Below are 23944 nucleotides of genomic sequence, written 5' to 3'. Positions count from 1 at the left end.
AAGGTTGGTAGACATATTTAAAAGTTTTATCATCAGTGAGTTTGAAGACCCTCTAAAGAATGATGTATAACCCAGATATCATAAAAGAAAAATAGATCTATTGGGCTAAAACTTTAAAAATTTTGTACAAAAATTAAACAACCTTCAACAAAAACTCCAACTAAACTAATAAATATAGAATAATGATATAGAAGAACAGAAATATAAAATTCACCATTCTCAAACTCTACAGAAATAACTGCTTCAGGAATGAATCATCTTTGAATGCTAAAATGAATAGGCAAAAGTATATTTGCATTTCTCAGAGTAACTTGCGATAAGATACTTTGTAATTATAAGAGGAAAACTAGTGTCTTTACAAGGAAGAAACCTGGCAGATGTAACTTGGGGGATCCAAGTTGACATCCAGTAACAAGGCAAATCAGCGTCTTCCTGAAGTACTGAGAAGAACACATCACCACTTCTGAGGTATTTTTGCCTCCAAAATGCATAACTATCTGTTGTATTTCGTATTTGTAGCACTTACCACAGTTTTAATGATTTATTTGTGCAAATGGTTAATATCTTAGCATCTCTCTGCTCAACTTCCTGCCTCTAGCAGAATATAAGTTTCATATGATCAATAGTGTCTGTATCTTTGCTCACTAGCGCCTAGCATGAAGTAGGAGCTTCATAAATAATGTTGAATAAGTAAATGAATGAATGAATTTACTTAGAGGTAATACTTGTGGGAAAGAGGTAGTTAGCCTTGGAACTATTGAGTTCTCACTCAATCCATGGTGAAAGTGGCTGGAGTGAAGACACAGTGCTCAGACTAAGCCTTAAGTGAAGCCTTGAAAGAAACATGTCCCAAGGAATAAAAGAACATTAAGAGAAAAGACTTAACATAAAGTGTGTTAAAAGAAAAAGCTGACTTAAAACTCAGCATTCGAAAAGCTAAGATCATGCCATCTGGTCCCATCACTTCATGGCAAATAGATGGGGAAACAATGGAAACCATGACAGACTTTATTTTCTTGGGCTCCAAAATCACTGTGGACGATGACTGCAGCCCTGAAATTAAAAGACACTTGCTCCTTGAAAGAAAAGCAATGACAAACCTAGACAGCATATTAAAAAGCAGAGACGTTACTTTGCCTACAAAAGTCCATATAGTCAAAGCTATGGTTTTTCCAACAGTCATGTACGGATGTGAGAGCTGGACAGTAAAAAAAGGCTGAGTGCCAAAGAATTGATGCTTTGGAACTGTGTTGTTGGAGAAGACTCTTGAGAGTCCCTTGAACTGCAAGGAGATCAAATCAGTCAGTCCTAAAGGAAATCAGTCCTGAATATTCATTGGAAGGACTGATCCTGAGGCTGAAGCTCCAATACTTTGGCAACCTGATGCGAAGAACTGACTTATTAGAAAAGACCCTGATGCTGGGACAGATTGAAGGCAGGAGGAGAAGGGGATGATAGAGGATGAGCTGGTGGGATGGCATCACTGATTCAATGGACATGAGTTTGAGCAAGCTCGGGAGATGGTGAAGGACAGGGAAACCTGGCGTGCTGCGGTCTATGAGGTCACAAAGAGTCGGACACGACTGAGTGACTGAACGATAAAGGTGAGGGAAGTGGGAGGAGAAAGGAACTACCTCTACTTCATTTAAAATGAGGCAGGAGTTTGTTCCAGAGTAGATACTGTTCAGCTGATCAAAGCCAGGCATTTAGAGGTTATTGGTAACTGTCTTAGAGAACTTTTTCCTGATGCACTGAGTCTCAAGTTTCAATGAACATAAAGATCTTCTGGGCCACTTGATAAAAATAGAGATCTGTGGGGCACCCTTCCCAGAAATTCTGACTCGGTGAGGCATAGAAATCTGTTTCTTGTTAACAACCACCCTCCTCCTCTACCGAGTAATTATGCTGCAGGTGGCCCAGGAACCACACTCAGAGAAAACTATATCAGAGTGGAGGGATGTCAGCTGCAGGGAAGGAAAATAGGAAGTGAGTGGGGGAAGTGAGTGGTGTGTTTCTGTGTCCAAGAAACAGTGGACTGGACTGCCACTTTCTAATGATTTTGGCAATATATAGGGGCTTCCCTGATGGCTCAGCCGGTAAAGTATCCACCTGCAACGCAGGAGACATAGGAGATGATTTCCCAGAGGAGGAAATGGCACCTCACTCCAGTGTTCTTGCCTGAAATGTCCCATGGACAGAGAACCTTGATGGGCTATAGTCCATAGGGTCACAAAGGGTCGGACACGACTGAGCGACTAAGCACACAATTGGCAGTATAGGGAATTTTTTACGCGTTTAAAAGTAATCTGCCAGGGAAAGTTTTGTAGGGACACAGCCTGTTTTGATTTTGTCCACTGCATTGAAGAGATTGTCTAGTTCAAAACCAGAAATGTGACTACAGCTGTCTCCTGAAATATGTTGAACAGTTAGACTATTTCCTGTGGTTGAGGAACCCTGGAGAAGCAGTGGATGAGAGGTATTCTAGGACAGCTTTTGCTTTTGAAAATAGTGCTGGATTAAATTCATCTTGTTCATGTACTGCCCTTAGGAAATATATGAAAATTAAATAAAATTGACTAATAATGCCCAAGGACTGACCTCATCTCTGGGCTTCAGGCATCTGGCAGGCAAAGAAAATGATATTTAGAAATTTTATTTCTGACTCATTATGCTTCATTAATTAGATAACTTCTGGATGGTATTTCTTAAAAGCAAATTACAATAAAAGGGAAGTATGTTCAAGTGGATAGTAGAGTTTGGTGGTTTATGGGCGGTTTATCTTCAGAATGCATAATTTCTAGGAAATTTTAGTATTTTAACAGCAAGATAACACAATTAAGCTCTTGTGAATTTATGGTGACAAATTAGTTGCATTTCTTCCCAGCACTTCAAATTCATTTTCCAAATATTTTATGAAGTTTTTATTGTTTTATGAAAATATTAATTGAATCATCTCATTTAAAAATACAACAGAATCATAAATTAGGACATTTATGAACATATGAAATGCCTTTTGAATGTCACAATTTATTTTATTTTTGTATTGAAGTATAGTTGATTTGCAATATCATCTTAGTTTCAGATGTGCAGAAAACCAATTCAGTTATACATATGTATTTTTTTTCTAATTCTCACCCATTATAAGTTATATGACATTGACTATAGTTCCCTGTGCTACACAGTGAATACTTGTTGTTCAACTATTTTATATATAGTATTGTATATCTGTTAATTCCCTGCTCCTAATTTATCCTTACCTCCATTTCCCCTTTGGGAAGTTTGTTTTCTATCTCTGAGTCTGTTTCTATTTTGTAAATAAGTTCATTTGTATTACTTTGGATTCCACGTATAACTAATATCATATAATATTTGTCTTTGGCTTTTTCACTCAGTAGGATAATCTCTAGGTCCATCGATGTTGCTACAAAGACAATTATTTCATTCTTTCTTATGGCCAAGTAATTTAAATACCACAACATAGAATTTATATTAAAAACCAGCAAATATTTTGAATTGAACTGTCTTGGTTAGATAATTATGCATTGAATGTCTTTTCTTTTAATGTTTATTTTTATTTATTTACTTATTTTTTGGCTGTGCTGGGTCTTCATTGCTCTGAAGGCTTTTCTCTAGTTGCAGCCAGTGGGGGCTCCTCGGTGCACAGGCTTCTCTTGTTGCTGAGCGCAGGCTGTATGGTGTGCAGACTTCAGTAGTTGCAGCACATGGGCTCAGTAGTTACAGCTCCTGGGCTCTAGAGCTCAGGCTGCAGTTGTGGCACACGGGCCCAGTTTCCCCACGGCACGTAGGATCTTCCCAGACCAGGGATCAAACCCGTGTCTCCTACATTGGCAGGCCGGTTCTTCACCACTGAGCCACCAGGGAAGTCCTATATTGAATTTCTTAACTACGTATTCTAGGTGTTCAGTCCACAGACATCGAATCATCCTGCCTAAGAAACAAGTGGAGGAAATGGATGCCCTTTTATTTTTTGGCAGCAAAAAGACTATGAATCAGATGCTGGTAATGCAAAACTGAAGTCTCATTTCTGCAATAAACCCTATTGCTCTTATCCAAAGCCCAAGAATTTGACTTTCTCCTGATTTCATCATTAACTATTAAATATGAATTGCCAGTAGCACTGTGTGACTAATAGTACGAACTCTGGGATCTTACACACCTAGTTTTGAGTCTTTGCTCCACCACTTACTTAACTCGCTTACCTATTCTAGGCTCTAGTTTCCTCCCCTGTAAAATGGAGATGATGATCATTATCAGTTGTCGAGTGCTTCCTGCCACCAAGCCTCCTGCCACCGTTGGTTTCACAAGCATTTTCTCGATTTACCTTCCAACAGCTCTTTCCTTCGTTACTATTATCAACCCTACTTTGAAGTCTGGGTAGCTGTGACTCTGCAGTTAGTGACTAGAATTGGAATTTGCACTCCTGTGGTTGACCCTGGAGGTTGCATATCAAATCTAGACTCAACTGCCTCCTGTTCTATAAGGTTATTGTGAGGACTGAGCTCATGGAGGTTAATGCATTATTTCAGTTAACCGCAGAAGGAAAGCTTTTGGTTAGTTATGTGTGTGTGTTAGTCGCTCAGTCGTGTCTGAGTCTTTGCGACCCCATGGACTGTAGTCTGCCAGACTCCCCTGTCCGTGGGATTTCCTAGACAAGAATACTAAAGTGGGTTGCCATTTCCTCTCCAGCAGATCTTCCCCACCCAGGGGTCAAACCTAGGTCTCCTGCACTGTAGATAGATTCTTTACCATCTGAGCCACCAGGGAAGCCCTATCTATTATTATTATGATAGCTTTTGCTGAATTAAAGGTGATATACATAGTCTTACCTTACCTTCACAGAACTCAGCTTGCTCTTTTCTAGAAGGTAGCGGAGGAGGAAAAAAAAGGTAAGAAAAATGATTTTTGAGCAACCAAATTATAACTCTTGTAGCAGTCATTGTAATCAGCATATAGTTTACTCACAGGAGACTATACAGGAGATCCCTTCAGACCTGTGTCCAGTTCAGCTTTGATTTTACAAATAAGCTTGAATTAGAGTGATTGAGCTAGACTAAAAGGAGAGAAAAACTGAAGTCAGAGCAGTTTGGTGAAGTTGTTTTTCTAAGTGATTTTCTAGATGAAAGCATGTTAGAGATAGAGGGAAACATTGCTATTAGCAGGTACATTGAAATAAGACTGAGTCATCAAGAAAGAGTAAATAATGTGTTGTGTGTGTGTGTTTACTTGCTCAGTCATGTCTGACTCTTTGCAGTCCTATGGACTATAGCCTGCCAGACTCCTCTGTCCATGGAATTTTTCAGGCAAGAATACTGGAGTTGATTGCCATTTCCTACTCCAGGAGATCTTCCCAACCTAGGGATTCAACTTGTATCTCTTCGGTCTCCTGCATTGGCAGGTGAATTCTTTACCACTATTTATGTTTTAATCAAAGAAAAACATAATATTATCTTAGAAATATTTACTTCAACAGTTAAATCTCACAAAATTCTTCTCCTTCTTTGTCTTATTGATATTCAGAATCACCACTTTCACCACTGGATTCACATAGGTAAATACCAGTATCTCCCTATATTGCCAGAGTAACCCTATATCAATTAGGCCGCAGATTATGAAATCCTAAGAGTGCCTTAGACAATGGTACTTGTGTCTTACACAATAACATTCCAGAGGAGAATGGTTTCAAGATAACTTCAGCAGCTCAGCAGTATCTGCAAGGAGCCAGGCTCCCTCCACCCTCCACCTCTGCCATCCTCCGCACACCAGCTGCCTCTTAGGCTTGACCCATCTGGGTTGCAAGATGGCTGCTGTATTTCAAGTTTTACATGAAGACACACGTCCAGCTGATGAAAAGGCACATATTCTGCAGTCTTTTTGTATTGGAGAAGAAAGTCTCTCAGAGTCCTCCCAACAAATTGCTTCCTTCTTGTCCCTTTGTCCAAGATTTGGTCAACTGTCAACTAGTCAAGTCCTGAGTTCCAAGGAGTCTGGAAAAGTGAGTATCTCTAGTGAGATTGGACCCTGCTGGCAGGAAGAATGGTAGGGGGTGGAGGAGTGGGCGGCTGTTGGATAAACTGACAGTGTCTGGCAAAAAGCTAACTGCAATGAAGCAAGTAGTTAGACATTAGTCATTTCTGATATCTATAATAGAAGTCTATATCACTTTACTTTCCTAACCATTTGATGTGAAAAGGGGCTGATTTTTTTTTTTTATCTTCCTACTGTGTGCCAGGGACTATAATAGAATTTTGTTTGTGTGTTTGTTTAAATAAATTTCCATTCCAGTTCTTCTGGAAAGCTGTTATTTCTCTCCATTTAATAGATGAAGATAAAGTGCACAAAAAAGTTAAATAAGACACCATAGCACTCCTGTCTTGAAAGTGGTAGAAGCTGGAATCTCCTACAGGTATAGGGCTCCAAAGCCTGAACTGTTGGGTTAGGACTATGCAGCAACTTCATCTTGGTGTCAGAACAAAAATTGTACAGCACTATGAGAAATAATTCTTTTATGGCCCAAAGTGCAACTTGATTGCACTCAAGGTGGCCTAAATTTACCTCAGAGTAATTTAAAATATATGTTGGGTGTGGTGATTTATTTAATAATCTTTCCTGAAGCAACTGCATTCCTGCCGATTAATCAGATCCAAAGCACACTGCCGAGGTGTGTTTACCTTTGGATATCCTTCTGAGGATGGGCTTCCCTGGTGGCTCAGATGGTAAAGAGTCTGCCTGAAATGCAGGAGACCTGGGTTCGATCTCTGGCTTGGGGGACAGCTATCCACTCCAGTGTTCTTATCTGGAGAATTCCTTGGACAGAGGAGCCTGGCAGGCTACAGTCCACGGGGTTGCAAAGAGTCAGACATGGCTGAGTGACTGACACAACATCCTTCTGGGGATAGGAGACAAACACCTGATCCCCAGTGAGTACTCGCATGTAGTACTTAACAAGCATATAAAAAAATCAATAAAAGCTAGTTCTCATATTTGGATCAAATTTCATATTTATCTTACCAATATTTTAATACAAATAAGATACCCTCTGGGTCATGGCATATTTCTGATTTACAAATATTACATAAAAATAATCTTTCAAGTATAAAAATATAATCTTGGGTTTTAATGTCTGAATCCTTCCAATAGCAAGAATGGGCTTCAGTCATATTTTTTTTCCTGAAGCAGGTCCCAATCTGTAAACGTGTGACTCAGGAGCTCCATCTTTCTGCATCTGTCATTAAAGGCATGGGAGTGACCCTTTGCTTCCTTCTATCTAAATCAGATTAGGTCACTGCAACCCACAGCCTAGGTTATGATCATTTCCTTTATCTCCAGCTGTAGACTGCACCCTTTTCTTCCTGGAAAACATGAACTCTAACCCAGTGGAGAGAAGAAAGGCTGCTGGATCGACCAATTAGAAATGAGACTCCAGGACATGTGTGAGGTGTTCTGGCCTCTCTCACCTGCCGGCAGCCTACACCTGCTTATCCAGTTCTGTACAGCGGTCAGTCTGAAAGGAGTGCCAGGGAGCCAATGACATGTTTGCGTGAAGGTCTCACTGGATGTCTTGTGTGCCCCGTCTCTAAGGAGACTGTTCACTGCCTGGTTGGTCTGTATTCTATACTTTGTATTCTGGAAAATCTGGTTCTGTGTGTGCAAGGAAGTCAGGATTCTGAGCCTACACACACACACACACACACACAAAGTAAAAAAAAAAAAGAAGGAAAATTAAGGGAATTAAAAATTAAGGCTCAAAATATCATAAAAGAAACACTGTGTTAACCAGTCAGACATTTTCCTCTTATTCTTGTCATTACTTGCTCCTGGCTATAAAGCGCAAGATCATAGAGCTGCTTCCACATTTCCTTGGGGGCAGTTGAGACACAAAGACGTCCCGGTGGGACCTTGAACCCAGAAGGATCCTGGTGTTGCATGTAATACCTTGAGGGCGTAGAGAGAGTGAAAGTCAAAGCTGTATCAGTTTGGAGAGGGTCGTGCCCCCTCCCAGGCCACTCTTGGCTGAGATTTGATTTCTGCCCCACCTCCTCTGGGCACAGTCAGGAATTTCTCAGATGGTTCCTGGAGCTACCTGTTTAGCCTCCATGGGTGCCGGGGTTGGTCTCCATGTGCTCATTGTAAATATATGGTCCCGATATCCCTTCTGTGCCCGATTCCCCCACACTGTTGTATGTGAGGATGAACAGAGAGAGGACTCTTTACTCTTTAAAAGGTCCATTCAAAGAAGAAATATGGCTTTGTCTTTGGAACCTACAGTGCAGAGATAAAGGCAAGAAAACAGGAGCTCTAAAGCAAAAAGAACTTTCAAGAGGTATCTTACAGGCTAAATGTATCTCAAGGCTGTAGTTTAGATGTTATCAAGCTTCAGGAATATGGGCTCTTCTGAGAGCAGAGAGTAGGGAGCAGGTTGAGATTAAATCAGGCATTCCTGATGAATGTTTTTAATTAGTTGTAGACCACTCTGAGGGCTTCCCTGGTAGCTCAGCTGGTAAAGAATCCACCTGCAGTGTAGGAGACCCTGGTTCGATTCCTGGGTCAGGAAAATCCCCTAGAGAAGGGATAGGCTACCCATGCCAGTATTCTTGGGCTTCCCTGGTGGCTCAGATGGTAAAGAATCTGCCTGCAGTGTGGGAGACCTGGTTCGATCCCTGGGTCAGAAAGGGCATAGAGGAGGGAATGGCAACCCACTCCAGTATTCTTGCCTAGAGAACCCCTATGGACAGAGCAGCCTGGCAGGCTACAGTCCATGGGGTCACAAAGAGTCAGACACAACTGAGCAACTAAGTACAGTACAGCACAGACCACTCTGAATTGATGGAGTGGTGAGGAGCCTGGTTGTGAATGAGAGAAGTGAGCCTGGGAGGGTCCAATGAAGATGACTAGCAAGTAGATAATGAAGCTGGGACTCACACCCACTCTGAAGCCAAAGAGTGGCTCTGACTTTGCACTATGTGCTCCTGGAGCCTCCACTTAAAGAAAAAAAATTATTTAGGCGCTGCTGAGTCTTAGTTACAGAACCATGCTAGTTCCCCAACCAGGGATCGAACCCAGGCCCCCTGCATTGGGAGTGCAGATTCTTAGCCACCGGACCACTAGGAAGTCCCAGAGCCTCCACTTTGAAAGGGGACTTTATATTTTATTTGTGCATAATGTTGAGTCCTTTCCCTGTGCCTTTGGCATCCTCTGGAGTGTCCTGTTTCTGTACATTTCTGATCCTCCAAACTGTAATGTTTATCATATCTCCAGCACTTGAAGTCACCTTCAGTCTGTCTTTCCATGATAAGTGCTGAAATGTGAGGATCTGGAGAAGACAGCACTTCCAGCATCATGCCAGCTCTCCTGTCATGATGTTACATGGATTACTTCCTTTAAGGACCATTTGCTTATTATTACGGCACTTAATTTGTCTTTCCTTCTGCTGGAAATGGAGGAAATACTAGACATTATACTGGCTTGATCCACTGAAGTCACCAGTGTCTGTACCCGCCAAGGCGCCATCACCTCTCCCCTCCTCCCTTGCGGCCCATAGTCCATTTTCAATAGCACACCCCAAGGTCACTTTTTAAATTACACTGCTACAGATGTCCCTCATTTGCTCATAGCTCTAAATAGTTCCCCATTTAACTCTGAGTAAAAATGAAAGTCTGTATGGTGACCTTGTGGTGACCTCTTACTTTCCTTGCCTCTCTGGTTTCATGTCCCATCACTCTCCTCTCCGCTTACCCTGCTCCTCTTGCTTTTTCTCAAACACACAAAAAGATGCATTGCTGCCTTAGGGCATCTGCACTAGCTCTTGCCTAATCCTCACCTCCTTCAAGCCCCTGCTTCTTTTTGGCTTCAAAGTGATATGTGTGTGTGTGTGTGTGTGCGCGCGTGCGCGTGCATGCTCAGTCATGTCCAGCTCTTTGTGACCCCATGGACTGTAGCCCACCAGGCTCTTCTGTCCATAGGATTCTCCAGGCAAGAATACTGGAGTGGGTTGTTACTTCCTTCTCCAGGGGATCTTCCCAACTCATGGATCAAACCCACGTCTTCTGTATCTCCTGCATTGGCAGGTGGGTTCTCTACCATTGAGCCAGCTGAGAAACCCTTGAAAGTGATACCTACCATTTATTACCTGCTGCCCGACAGATGCCCTCTGCAGCATTCCTGATTTTCTTACTTTTTTCCAATAACACGTATTACCTTCCAGCTTCTATACAGTTTATTTATTGAACAGGTTTATTCTCTGTATGTTTGCCCCACAAGGGCAGAAATCTTTGCCAGTTTTGTTCACTGATGACCTCCACATATCTAGAGCAATGCCTGGCACATTCTAGGTTTTAGTCTATGTTTGTTGAATGAATATAGGATTGAATTAATAAATTGACTATTAAGAAAATTAAATGAGCCACCTGTAAGTTCTTGAAGGCTGGTTAGCGCCTTTGGAAGATACATTTTAACACAGATCTACAGCCAAATATTTACTAAGCTTTTGTTATATTCCTGGAAATGTGATGGGAAGTGTACTGTAGACTTCAAGGGAATTACATTTTAATTTGTCTGTTCGACAAATGTGTGTGTGTGTGTGTGTGTGTGTGTGTGTGTGTGTGTGTAGGGCTTCCCAGGTGGCCTAGTGGATAAAGAATCCGCCTGCAATGCAGGAGATGCAGGTTCAATATCTGGGTGGGGAAAATTCCCTGTAGAAAGGCTTGACAACCCACTCCAGTAATCTTGCCTGGAGAATCCAATGGACAGAGGAGCCTGGCAGGCTCATGGGGTCACAAAGAGTTGGACATGACTGAAACAACTGAGCATGCACGCACGTGTGTGTGTGTTTATGTGAGTGTGTATATAGACCTTATTATGTAGGAAGCACTGTTAGAAACTTAGGATGGAAGACAAATAATAACAATAAGTGTTCCAAGTATCAGGCTCAGTGGAGCCAGATTCTCTGATTTTTTTTTTTATGAGAAGCTTTAATCTGAAATTTTATATGAAATCTCTCAGTTTTTAAATGTTGATAACTAAATTAGAATTTCTAAATTTACTGTGACAACAAAATTAAATATTTATCACCACCATATGTTGCCTTTGGGCTTTGCTTATAATATCTGCTAGTTTGAAGAATAACATAGTATCAATTCAGAAGCAGTCTGAAACTTTTAGATGATAAGTGGAACTTAGAGGATGGGCAGGATTTAGGTGTGCTGTGGAGAGGAAAGAGGGAAGGAGTGTTTTTCTGTGGCTTCTGTTACCTGGATCAAAGGTGTAGAGGCAGGACAGGCAGAATGCTGACACCAGGGTTGGGGGAGGGTGATGGAGGAGGTATATTCTTAGCAGTAATGGCAGTAGTCTCTCTTGGGTTATACTGAACTATCCTTTTTAGGTTACACTTACTGCATCTGTCAGTATACAGATCTAAACAAAGTATTAGGTAAGACAAAAACTTATCTCTGTTATAATGGTCTGAGTGTAAGCAAACTAGAGTGCTCCTTTTCTCACTTTGCTAAGGCCCATTCTCATGAGCCAAAGATGGCTCAGCTGCAGGTTAGCATTCCAGCCGGTGGGAAGGCAAGGGAAGGATGGGTGAAGGCCATGACCCTTTCTTTAAAGGCAGGATCCAGACTTGGATCACAGTACTTGTGTTCACACCCCATTGACCAGAACTTGGTAACATGGCCACATCTGATTCCAAGAAAACCAAGAAATGTAGGTTTTTACCCCGGTGGCTATAAAAAAGTTACATTTTTATAGTAGAAAAAGAGAATGGGTATTGCAGATTATATAGCCATCTGTCACATTTGCTCTTGTGGGTATTGGGTTCTGTGAGGTAAGGTATCTCTTATTATGTCCTCAACTTTCCAATTATTTTAGTAAGACTTCAGTGGTACAAATGGAAGGTGATCCTTTTTAAAAAAAGAAAAATTCTGCTTATTTATATTTGGCTGTGCTGGGTCTTTGTTGTTGCACAGAGTTTTTTCTAGTTGTAGCAAGCAGGGGCTACTCTCCAGTTGTCATGTGCAGGCTTCTCATTGCAGTGGCTTCTCTTGTTGCAGAGCATGGGCTTTAGGGTGCTGGGGCTTCAGTAGTTGCAGCACATGGGCTCAGTAGTTGCAGCTCCCAGACTCCAGAGCACAGGCTCAGTAGTTGTGGTGCAGGGGCTTAGTCGCTCCACTGTAGGTGGGATCTTCCAGGACCAGGGATCAAACCTGTGTCTGCAACATTGGCAGGCAGATTCTCTACCACTGAGCCACCAACGAAGCCCCAGAAAGTGACCCTTGACAATAATTTTTTCATCTTTTAGATTCTCATAGCCCACTGTATTTCTGGTTAAATCAAAGTAGCTTGGTGAGGTTTGTTTTTGTTTGTTTGTTTGTTTGTTTCTTTGTTTGCCTAATAGGTCTTGAGCAGCCAGTTTTCAATATTTTTTTTGTTCTTGGGACCCCTTTGCACTCTTAAAAATTACTAAGAACCCTGAAAAGATTTGTTTCTGTGGAGTAGAGTTAAATAGAGGTTTAGCTATTGGTTTTCGTCTAGAGCGACTCAATAAATTCTGGTGTTTAAGATGTATTGAATTAAACATTTTATACATCTAGAAGCTCATTATGGAAAGCTTTGATTTCCGTGCACACTTATCATTGTTTTTGGCAACCCAGCCCTGCATCTACCTTTTCTCACTTGGCAGATCCTACACTGCCTCCTAAGGAAGAGTAAAGCACTAGATATTTGCACTTTCAACCACCTTTGCAGCCTGGCTGCAGGCATGTGACCTAGGTTCTGCCGGTCAGATGCACTTCCATCTCACATTTTGAAATAGAAACCAGTGACATGAGAATGTGTGTGGCAGCTCCCCAGGTGGTTTCCAGAACAGCAGCTGGTGTTGGCAGTGGAAGCTGCTGGCTGTCCTACCCATCAGCGACAGGCAGCAGGCCACAGCTGCTGTGTGATTTGGGATGATTTCCCCAGATATGTAGCCTCCAAGCCCAGTTTCTCCAGCCCTCTTGGAAATTTGTGATCCTTCCATTATCATTCTGTGGGTTCTTTGCTTGAAACTGAAAATCCTGCTTGATCCATTCTCAGATGCAGTGTCTTTCAAAGCATTGCTTGGAAGTCTCACGAATCCGAATTACCTGGGCCACATCCTAACAATCCATGCCTGTCAGTGGACTTGAAACTAATGGATCCACAATCCTTTTGAGTTCCAGGAATCTGAATTTCATTTATTTTATTTTTTCTTCTTTGGCCATGCCAAAGAAGCTTCCCTAGTGGATCAGATGGTAAAGAGTCCGCCTGCAATGCACGAGACCCGGGTTTGATTCCTGAGTTGGGAAGATCCCCTGGAGAAGGAAATGGCAACCCACTTCAGTATTCTTGCCTGGAAAATCCCATGGATGGAGGAGCCTGGCAGGCTACAGCCATGGGGTCACAAAGAGTCGGAGACAACTGAGCGACTAACTCTTTCTTTGGCCATGCCACCTGGCATGTGGGATCTTAGTTCCCCAACCAAGAATCAAACCCACCCCCACCCCCCCTACATTGGAGCACAGAATCTTAACCACTGGACCACCAGGGAAGTCCCAGCAACTTGCATTTTAAACATCTCAGGTTTATATGATTTAGAACTGCTCTCCTAATGTTTCCAACTTTTTAAATTATTTGTGCTGTGTTTAAAGATCTGAGTAAGCCCTCTAAGAATTCACTCTCTGTTTTTAGGAGACTCTAATCAATGAGTAACTAGTATTCCCTGTCCTCTTCTCTCTCCACCCAGCCTCAAAGTCTCCCTAAGCCTCTTCTGTCTCTTCAACTCTTTTACTGTCTTTTTTTTTCCCCTGGCTTATTCTCCCTGAGAAGTAGTAATTCCCCCAATGGGGTTGCATATATTCAGTGGTCCCAGGATTGATTTGGATTTTAAAACTACAGCATGACTGGGGCTTCCTGCAGGTCATTTCTTTCTTGGGCATTTCTGCAGCCTGCTGGTCTACAGCTTGATGTTTACTGCAGGGATCACTGGAGAGGATGAAGGGGAGAGATCAGAACATACTGAGTGACTTTCCTTGGAAAGCTTTTCATTTATGGATTCAGGCCAGAAAATAGCACAAAAGGATTGAATAATGTACCTCTGAAGTTTCTAGTATCACAGAATGTTATAACTTGAAAGAAGCTTAGCCCCCTCATTTCATGAATGAGGAACTGAGGAGAAGTTATGTGTCCAACATCACATAATTGATTAGTGGAGTTTAAAAGCCAAAATAAATTTAGAAGTGGGAAGTGATAATGCAGTGCTTGATCCAAACTAGCATGCAAAGGAAGGAGACTAGCATTTATTGAGTGAGTATTTAAACTTGGGTACATTCACTTAACATCTTGAAGTCTCAGCTTTCTCAATTGCAAAATCAAGATTCTAATAAGAGCAAACGTTGATATGATATCAACTGTGCGCTAGGAACTGTTCTAAGCACTTTATATGCTAAGTCATTTAATCCTTACAACATCAACATGACTTAGGTACTATTATTTTTCCCCTTTATTCAGATGCACAGAAAGCTATATATTTACCTGCAGTCACCCTGATAAAATATTGTTTTCTATGGCTGCATTACAAATCACCCCAAGCTTCATATGTTAAGACAGCATATATTTATTATCTCACAGTTTCGTGGGGTCAGGAGCCTAGGCAGCCTAGGCATAACTAGGTCCACTGCTCGAGGTCTCACAAGGCAGCATGGAGGTGTTGACCAAGGTAAGGATCAGATCTGAGGCTTGAGGTGGTAATCTAAGTGCACTTCATTCTTGGCAGCATCATCTCCCTGTAGCTATGGAACTCATGATGACTGAGTCTTCAAGGTCAGCAGAAGAATGTCTTTTTCTTTGAAAGGTCTCCCACTCTGGATATCTCCCTTTTGATTAACTTAACGTCAAATGTTTAGGGGCCTTAATAGATCTGCAAAAATCTGTTCATCTTTGCCATATGACAGGATGTAAACATCGGAGTAATGTCCCATCACCTATACCATGTTTTGCTGAGGTTAAAAGCTAGTTACAGGTCTTCTCTACACTCAAGGGGAGGTGATTATATAAACCTGCGGATCCCAAGGGGTGGGTATCATGGTGCCATCTTAGAATTCCACCTACCATAGCCAGGAAGACTTAGGTTAAGCCCAAACTGGCTCCAGGTCTAAGAGTCCATGCTCTCAGTCACAATGACCTTCTTTCTCCTTTTGAAGCAAGTAAACCCACTTTATAACCTTGCATGGTGTTCTAAGAAAGATAACACCCAGCAGATTCTTACTGGGTTGCTGCTGCTACTGCTGCTAAGTCGCTTCAGTCTTGCCCGATTCTGTGCGACCCCATAAACAGCAGCCCGTCAGGCTCCGCCGTCCCTGGAATTCTCCAGGCAAGAATACTGGAGTGGGTTGCCATTTCCTTCTTCAATGCATGAAAGTGAAAGTGAAAGTGAAGTCGCTCAGTCGTGTCCGACTCTTTGCGACCCCATGGACTGCAGCCTACCAGGCTCCTCCATCCATGGGATTTTCCAGGCAAGAGTACTGGAGTGGGGTGCCATTGCCTTCTTCTTACTGAGTACTAGGCAATAATTAAATCTCTTCATACCTCCTCTTTTCAAAGTCTGCTTCAAGAAACCTTATAACCACCTGCAGTTTTGTACTTTCAGGAAGAAATTTCCAGTAGTCTCAGATTATATAACTTACTGCAATAGGTTCATATTTTTTCTCAGGCAGAAATAACCCTGGGTTTGGGATATGAGACCTGAGTTCTCAAGAAATAACCCTAGCTCTGCTTTTTTTGCCTTTGAAACAGATGAAGTGATTGAGAAGAAACAGTAAACACCGTCATCTTGTAGCCAGGACAACATGGATCAGCCGTTAACTGTGAACTCCCTGGTAGGTGGCACCAACTGATATTTTACATGTGGTTCGAAAATCCAAAAAGAAGAACAGAAACACACGGAATGTGAAATGAGTCACAATTACTTCAAGAAGTTAAACACTTGCCGTTTTCATCCATCTGGGTGGTCCTCTCCTTTGAGGAAGTGACTAATAAAACCATCTTTGCTAGAATTAAAAATAATTCTTTTTTTTCCATGAAAGTGTGAAATTTTAATTCATCTGGTTTGGTTCCAGGAGTGTAGTTCTTTAGCGCGACACCAGAGAGAATTTCAGAGATGACATTGTAACAGGTACTTCAACTGTTCTGTGCCTCAGTGTTTTCACAGATGAAAAATTAGAGGTTTACCTTGTGTAGTAATAGCCAAGGAAGCATTTTATGTTTAACACCGAGATGCGGCTTTGGGATCCTTGTGTAAATGTGCAAATACCTGAAACACTTGTCCCTTTTCATCTTTTCCCCTTACAGCCAACATAGTACACACCTTCTTGAGCTACATCTTAGGAGAAATAATGTGCTAGAGAGGAAATAACAGGGGCCTGGGGATCCCATGGGTTTATTGTGTGTCCCAGATCAGTCTCTGAATGTGAATATAGCAACATTATATAATCTCCATGACCCAGTTTTGTACTTGGTGCCTTACGACTTTTGGAAACCATAGTTTTAATGTTACCAGCCGATCACTGGGGCTTGATAAACAAAGGTTGTCATTACCATCCACCTTCTCCTGATGACCCTCCCAAGCCCACTCACTAAACTTCTTGCCCTGGGGGCAGCAGTATACTGAATACCCTATACACACAAAGTTTAGCACCAGAACACAAATAGAGGGCCTCGTGCTTGCTCTGAAATAGGATGGTGTTCTCTCTCTGTGGAAAAAGTCCTTCACAGTTGCTCAGTTGCTTTTGTGAGTATGTTTGAGGAGCAGAAAGTTGTAGGCGCTTTTCATTTTCTGACACTGTATTGTCAAGTCTGCCGCATATCCACCTCCGCAGAAGGAGTCATTTTCCTGGAGTTCCTGTGTGTTTTTCTAGAACATTATGTGAAAATAATTAAAATTTTAGTGGACGTGTCAATGTGAAAAATGAACACTAAGGCTTTGTCATCTGGAAAATTTTATTTACATCCAAGAAGTTCATATTCAAATGAAAAATTATAGATTGATGAAGAGTTTAGGCTATTTCCCAGTTTATCTCTGAAATCAGTTTTAAACTTAAGTAGAGTAGTACCATTCCCAGAAATGGAAAATAAATATTTTTTTCTTCAGGTAAAAAGATAGTCTAATTATAATCACATTGTTCCCTTTCTCTTTTCCTCCTTTATTTGATATATTTATTGGTTATCATTTGTGTTTCAGGGAATATACTATATTCCAGAGCACAAAGATGAGTATAAAATGATTCCTTTCCTTCAAGGAGCTTATAAGGAGTCAAAAATACTTGTAAACAAATAATTATAACTCAGCATAGACTGCATAGTAAAAAACAGACAAGTTACTATTGTGCATACAGGAGGCTGGAAGTCTGCTTTAGAAAATGCCCTAATTTTCCTAGATTTTTTTTTCTGATGTCGCTGAAGCATTAATCTGTGGTCATATAACAGCATTCTTGGAACCCAGTCAGGATTATTTGGTTACATGGGGTTTATGCTGTTTCCTCACCAGCAGAGCTGAGAAGCTGCCATAGAGCCTCTGTGTCCCACAGAGCCTAAGAGATGTACTATATGGCCTTTAACAGAAAAAAAAAAATTTTGTTGACTTTTCCACCTTTCAGAAGCACTGACTTTTTATTGAAGAATTATCCTGAATTTATATGTTCTGTGTTTTTCCAAATATGTGTGTGTTTTTATTAATAAAATACAAATGTATTAATATCAGAGACCCTTTTTCAGTAATTATTATCATTATTTTCTTAGTCAGGGATGAATTAACAGTGTAATTAAGTTGAAGGGGGTGGGGAGGTGGTGTGTCCCTATGCTGAAAAAGGCTTCTCCAGGACTTATTGGTGGGGTTTTATTCACTTGGTAAAGATGCAAAGAGGCCCTGAAAGCTTCTCATTAAACCAGATGTATTTTGGAATAGAATTAATACAACAGTAACTTTGGATCCAAAACATATCTTGGAGACCCTTCGAGTATAATGATATGATCCCTACCTTGGCAGGAATCCATCTCTTGGCTTACTTCCTAAGGATATAATGGTCAATGATATTTTACCTAAAATGACCTAAAACATTCTCAAACCCAGGAACTGCCACATAACTGTAGCTGAAACCTGCAAGAGATCTTAGTCCAAAAGAGTGTATGTTTACCCTGCAGATATGTGCTTTTTTGGTGTGCAGACCACATGTTTAAGCAAAAAGACTTCACTTTTATCATGTCATTAATTCATTAAAACAAACAAACAAAAACTTTCCTTAGGTACTGATGTCAGATATTTAGTACAAAAAATACATCTATAATTTCAGTCTGTTCATTTCTTCTTATAACCAGAAATTCAAATTTGGCTCTGCAGAAAAAGTTAGCTGCGAAGCCAGACCACACAGATGTCTCCCTCACCCCGGAAGAACGAGTCCGTGCCCTAAGCAAGCTGGGCGGGAACATCACCATCAGTGAAGATATCACTCCACGCCGCTACTTTAGATCCGGAGTAGAAATGGAGAGGATGGCGTCTGTGTATTTGGAAGAAGGAAACCTGGAAAGTGCATTTGTCCTTTATAATAAATTTATAACGTAAGTATTTTATCTTGGAGATCTTTGAAATGAGAACATTGGGAACAAATATGTACATGCTATTTTGATGAGATGGCTTCGATGCCAGGCATGTATTCATACTCAGATCAAATTTACAATCTCCAGAAGCAGGGGATGGCCAGGTTTTTAAGTTACCAAGTCATGTACTCAAAGGCATCCCAGTATCGTCTCTGAGGCTTAGGGGTGGAAAATCAGAGATGAAGTGAGGTGCAGGGACGTATATCCATAGGCCAGCACTGTAACCTGAGTGCCCCCTTTTCTCTCCTCACAAATAAAATTTCTTGTTCCATGTCATTCTCCCTTCACCAGAATGCAAGCCTTTAGAGCAGACATCATATTGTGGCTCTCTCTAGAGCAACTGAAACGTGCCATTAACATTCTTGAAATTTAATTTGATGGGTTGCTGCTGCTGCCAAGTCGCTTCAGTCGTGTCTGACTCTGTGCGACCCCATAGACGGCAGCTCACCAGGCTCCGCCGTCCCTTGGATTCTCCAGGCAAGAACACTGGAGTGGGTTGCCATTTCCTTCTTCAGTGCATGAAAGGGAAAACTGGAAGTGAAGTCACTCAGTCGTGTCCGCCTCTTAGCGACCTCATGGACTGTAGCCTACCAGGCTCCTCTGTCCATGGGATTTTCCAGGCAAGAGTACTGGAGTGGGGTGACAGTTGAGACAGGGGTAAATCGACGATCCTAGGAAGGAACTGATTGGGGGACAGAGTGTAGTAGTTGATTTAACATTGTAGTCAGTATTTCTTAAGGCAGTTATTCAGCTGTGTAAGAATTGTTATGTATAAAAGATCTTCCAATATATTGAAAGTGGCAACATCAAAACAGTCATGTAAAAATATCACACTTCACATTATATAGATATTTGTTAATAGCGTATCCTCATTTGAACTGGAAAAACAGGATTTGGACTTTCTGTACCAATTTGCCTTCTTACTGATTGTGAAGATCTCCTGTTACCAAAAGTGATCTCATCAGAGCTGAAGCCCTTATTTTTGTTTCCACTGAAAATCACTCACTGGTTAATTGTATTAATTTACTTGGGGATTTAATCTGAGAACATGCAAGAAGTTGAAAAGATTAACTGTTTTTTCATATTTGTTTTTGGCTGCGATGTGTGTTTGGTGCTTTGTGCAGGCTTTCTGTAATTGTAGCCGTTGAGGGGCTTCTCTCTAGTTGTGGTGCTGGGTGGCTTCTCATTGAGGTGACTTCTCTTGTTGTGGAGCACAGGCTCTAAGCACAGGGGCTTCAGTAGTTGCCGCTCTCAGGCCATAAAGCCCTAGCTTATTAGTTGTGGCACATGGGCTTAGTTGCTCCTCAGCATGTGGGATCTTCTCGAACCAGGGATCAAACCTGTGTCCTCTGCGTTGGCAAGCAGATTCTTATCCACTGCACCACCAGGGAAGTCCAAGATCAACTGTTTTAAATGCTGCATCCATGATTCTACCATGGGTGAAATTAAAGGCAATTAGTATGGTATGCAAAGTTAATTAACTTATTGGAAATTTAGAAAATGGTTGGCAACATTCATTTTACCTGGGAAAAATCAGAGACTTTAAAGAAGGTTAAGAACTAACTATGAAATTGGATGTTATCAACTGTCATCGATAGCACACATTTTCCATTTTAGTTTCTGAAGTTACTAATTGATAATATTTTTTTCACCTTCTGAGTTTTGTACATACACGTAAGTGTGGTAAAGGGCCACTATACTATCTGAAGGCTTCTCATTGGTACCAGTGGTAAAGAATCCACCTGCCAATGCAGGAGACCCAACAGACTTGGGTTCGATCCCTGGGTCGGGAAGATCCCCTGGAGTTGGAAATGGCAACCCACTCCAGTATTCTTGCCTGGAAAATTCCATGGACAGAGGAGGCTGGTGGGCTACATACAGTCCATGGGGTCACAAAGAATTGTTCATGACTGAGCGACTGAGCACACACACATACTCTCTGCGTTACTGAGGAATCAAAATATTTGAATCCTCTCCCATCACTAAAGATATTATCATTGGTAATTCAGTTATCCTCTGTGAGTTCAATTTCTCATCTACATAAATTAAAGGCTTATAGATGAAAATCTGAGGTCTCTTCAACTCTGCGTATCTGTGATTTTATTCTACGTATAAAAGACTTAGGCAACTGACACCTTATGTAGTTTATTTAAGCTTTAATTTCTCATTTGAGAAAGAAGAATTATAATACCATGCCTATGCACTCAGTAGTTGAGATGTAAGTGTATATGATTTATAAACAACCGAACATCAATAATTATAAATGAAAGTTGCTCATTCATGTCCAACTCTTTGCAACCCCAGGGACTGGAGCCTGCAAGGCTCCTCTGTCCATCGGATTCTCCAGGCGAGAATACTGGAGTGGATTGCCATTCCATTCTCCAGGAAATCTTCCTGAACCAAGGATCAAACCCAGGACTCCTGCATCGCAGGCCGATTCCTTATCTTCTGATTCCTTACGTTACCTAAGTCTGAGCCACCCATGGGTGTAGATATTCTTAGTGGTCACAAATTCCTATTCTCCTTTCTGTAAAGGAGACCTAGCCATTCTGCAGTTAGGAAGATATGAGGAGTTCTGGCTAATGAAATGTGAAGGAAAATGACATGTATCAGTTCCAATCTGAATCAATCAGAAGTCCTTAGTGATTCTCCAGTCCCATTTCTTTCCCTGACCTGTGTTCCAAACAGAGCAACTACAAGATACCAGGGTCTCCATCGGTTTCCATCCTCTGTCAGCTTGGGCTCCCAAGTATCTGAACCTTCTCACAAACCCCAGCGTGTACTGGTACCAACCATACCTGGGAAATAAACATTTGTTATTTTAGGACCCTGAGCTTTTGAGGTTTGTCAGTTACTGCAGTTAATAGCCTAGCCTCTTTGAGCCAATAAAAAAACTAGATAGTTAATTGAAACATGTCTGTGGTGAATCAATAATTAAACAATTTCAGAGGAAGGAAGAATGTGCTACTATATTAATCAAAACTAGTGTTTGCTCTAAGGGCCATTCGTTCATTTAACAAATATTTATTGGGCATTTATTATGATGAGATGGACACTATCCTACAGGCTGAAGATACATCAGTAAGAGGAAAAAAAACAGAATTTCATGCCCTTGTGGAAGCAAAATCTTAACTTTACCTGGAAACAATGAACCTGGTTTGCTGTAAGGATTTCCCTTCATTTTTACTGTCCCTTGTTCCTGAAAAGGTGATGAAAAATAAATTAACTATTAAGTAGCACCTCCTAATCCATTAGGGATTCTGGCTGACATTTATCTGAGTTATGAATTTCCATATACGAGTTTTTAATACACATATATATACCATGTCGGGCTTCCCTGGTGGCTCAGCTGGTAAAGAATCCTCCTGCAATGTGGGAAACCTGGGTTTGATCCCTGGGTTGGGAAGATCCCCTAGAGAAGGGAACAGCTACCCACTCCAGTATTCTGGCCTGGAGAATTCCATGGACTATTCCATGGGGTCACAAAGAGTTGGACACGACTGAGTGACTTTCACACCACGGCACTGCTGATTCATCAGTGGCCCTTTGAGTCTGTTTCTGTGAGAAGGTGTTTTTATCCGTCTTTCCAAACTCTTAACATTTTCATGTGGTCCTCAGTGTTGCCAGCACTATACATAAGTAGAATGGTGCTCTAGTGGGGTTAAGTGCCTAAGACCTGAGAAAAACTAAAATGATGTGATCTGTTGAGGAGCATCCTGACTTTAACCCTCTCAACCTCAATGCTTAGTTTGCTGAGCTTAACTCCTCTGTAATGCCAAAATCATATTTACACCAACCTTTGATGGCAGATGGAAAGAATATAGGTTAAATAAGAAGGAAAATGGCAACCCACTCCAGTATTCTTGCCTGGAAAATCCCATGAAGGAAGAGCCTGGCGGACTACAGTCCATAGTGTCACAAAGAGTTGGACACGACTGAGCACAGATAAATAATGTTATTAACCATGTCCTTTTGAAAAGGAGGTTCATCCTTATATTAGAAAACATCACTGAGCTTTTTCTGTCATACAACTCTAAGGATGTGTTTTCTCTTTCTCCAGTTTATTTGTAGAAAAGCTTCCCAACCATCGAGATTACCAGCAATGTGCAGCACCTGAAAAGCAAGATATTATGAAGGTATTGAGTGATCAACTCTCCCTGGAAGTTCAAGTTCCCCAAGTATCCATGATTGATTCATCCCTTTTCTTTCCTCGTCTGTCCAATCCTCTTGAGAGTTTCAGTGCAAAAAAAAAAAAAATCATTCCATTAGCTATGATATTTCAATCTCTTCTTAGACCTTTAGTCATCATTACCGTGGGGTGTCTGCTTAAAACTGGGAGAAGAAAAGAAAAAAATCAAGAATGCACTTGATCTTACGATATGAAGAAGGAATTATTTTATGATTCCTCTCAGAGATTAAGAGAATAGCTGTCTGTTTCCCCATACTTATTTAAGACAATCATTTTGGCCGGTTTTGGTTATTCCATACAATTCTCAACTCAATACCTGTTTGAAAATCAGTGTTGATTATCAAGGCAGCCACAAAGTTCTAGTCATTTTCTTCTTATAGAGCTCACCTCTTAGACAATGAAGTGTTTGGTGAGTGACCTGAAATATTCCAAAGGAAAAGAAAGGCTGTTGAAATGTATTTATTTAGCATCAATATTTGCTACATATATAGTTTCAAATATCTTTAGCTGAGACTATATCCTCTTAGATAACATTTAAGCAATGTTTTCCATTTATTTGTCTTAAGTAGTTTGGGTTGATTTTATATGATGGAGATAATGTACACAAAGTCAATCATAACATGAAATTTTAAATTACTCTCCAAAAATATTTTGTCACATAATGGAATAAAAACTCTCTTAGGAAGTTATGTTGGGCTTCCCTTGTGTCTCAGTGGTCATGAATCCACTTGCAGTGCAGGAGATGTGGATTGGATCCTTGGGTCAGGAAGATTCCCCTGGAGAGGGAAATGGAAACCTACTCCAGTATTCTTGCCTGGGAAATCCCATGGACAGAGGAGCATGGTGGGCTACATTCCATGGTGTCACAAAGAGTCAGACACCACTTAGCAACTAAACAACAACAACCAGTTATGTCAGGCCTGAGGGTGCCTGTAAGTAGAACACAAATGGTCATCTGCATTGTTAAATTTCTGTACACTGTCTGAAGGGTCATTCCTTATCCAGCCTTCGTGTAACATTTCCATTCAGTTCTCTTGTTCATTTAATGTCAGAAAGTTCTGGATGGAAACC

General features: G+C 41.1%; 1 protein-coding gene and 1 long non-coding RNA gene across 8 annotated transcripts in view; one reads left to right on the top strand and one right to left on the bottom strand.

Annotated features, from left to right (window-relative positions):
* Positions 1 to 23944, top strand: part of STAMBPL1 (STAM binding protein like 1) — a 51378-nt gene that overhangs the window by 13637 nt on the left and 13797 nt on the right. For 4 of the 7 annotated variants that reach the window (XM_081573603.1, XM_081573605.1, XM_081573604.1 and 1 more), the window contains exons 2-4: positions 15829 to 15911; positions 18428 to 18645; positions 22745 to 22820. In XM_081573603.1, the coding sequence (XP_081429729.1) occupies positions 15882 to 15911; positions 18428 to 18645; positions 22745 to 22820 (324 nt within the window). In that variant the 5' untranslated portion in view covers positions 15829 to 15881. Of the gene's footprint in view, positions 1 to 15828; positions 15912 to 18405; positions 18646 to 22744; positions 22821 to 23944 lie in introns of all 7 variants that reach the window. The other 3 variants (XM_081573607.1, XM_081573609.1, XM_081573608.1) reach the window with 1 other exon arrangement.
* Positions 18333 to 23699, bottom strand: LOC145539506 (uncharacterized). The gene is made up of 4 exons (XR_014077866.1): positions 23190 to 23699; positions 21823 to 21883; positions 21389 to 21482; positions 18333 to 20114 (listed from the first exon to the last, which is right to left on the bottom strand). It is a non-coding gene; the product is annotated as an uncharacterized LOC145539506 (long non-coding RNA).

The sequence above is a fragment of the Giraffa tippelskirchi genome, chromosome 2 (assembly GCF_054371585.1).
Source record: "Giraffa tippelskirchi isolate mGirTip1 chromosome 2, T2T-mGirTip1v1.2.pri, whole genome shotgun sequence".
Classification (NCBI taxonomy): domain Eukaryota; kingdom Metazoa; phylum Chordata; class Mammalia; order Artiodactyla; family Giraffidae; genus Giraffa; species Giraffa tippelskirchi.
This window is presented reverse-complemented; position numbering and strand designations above follow the sequence as displayed.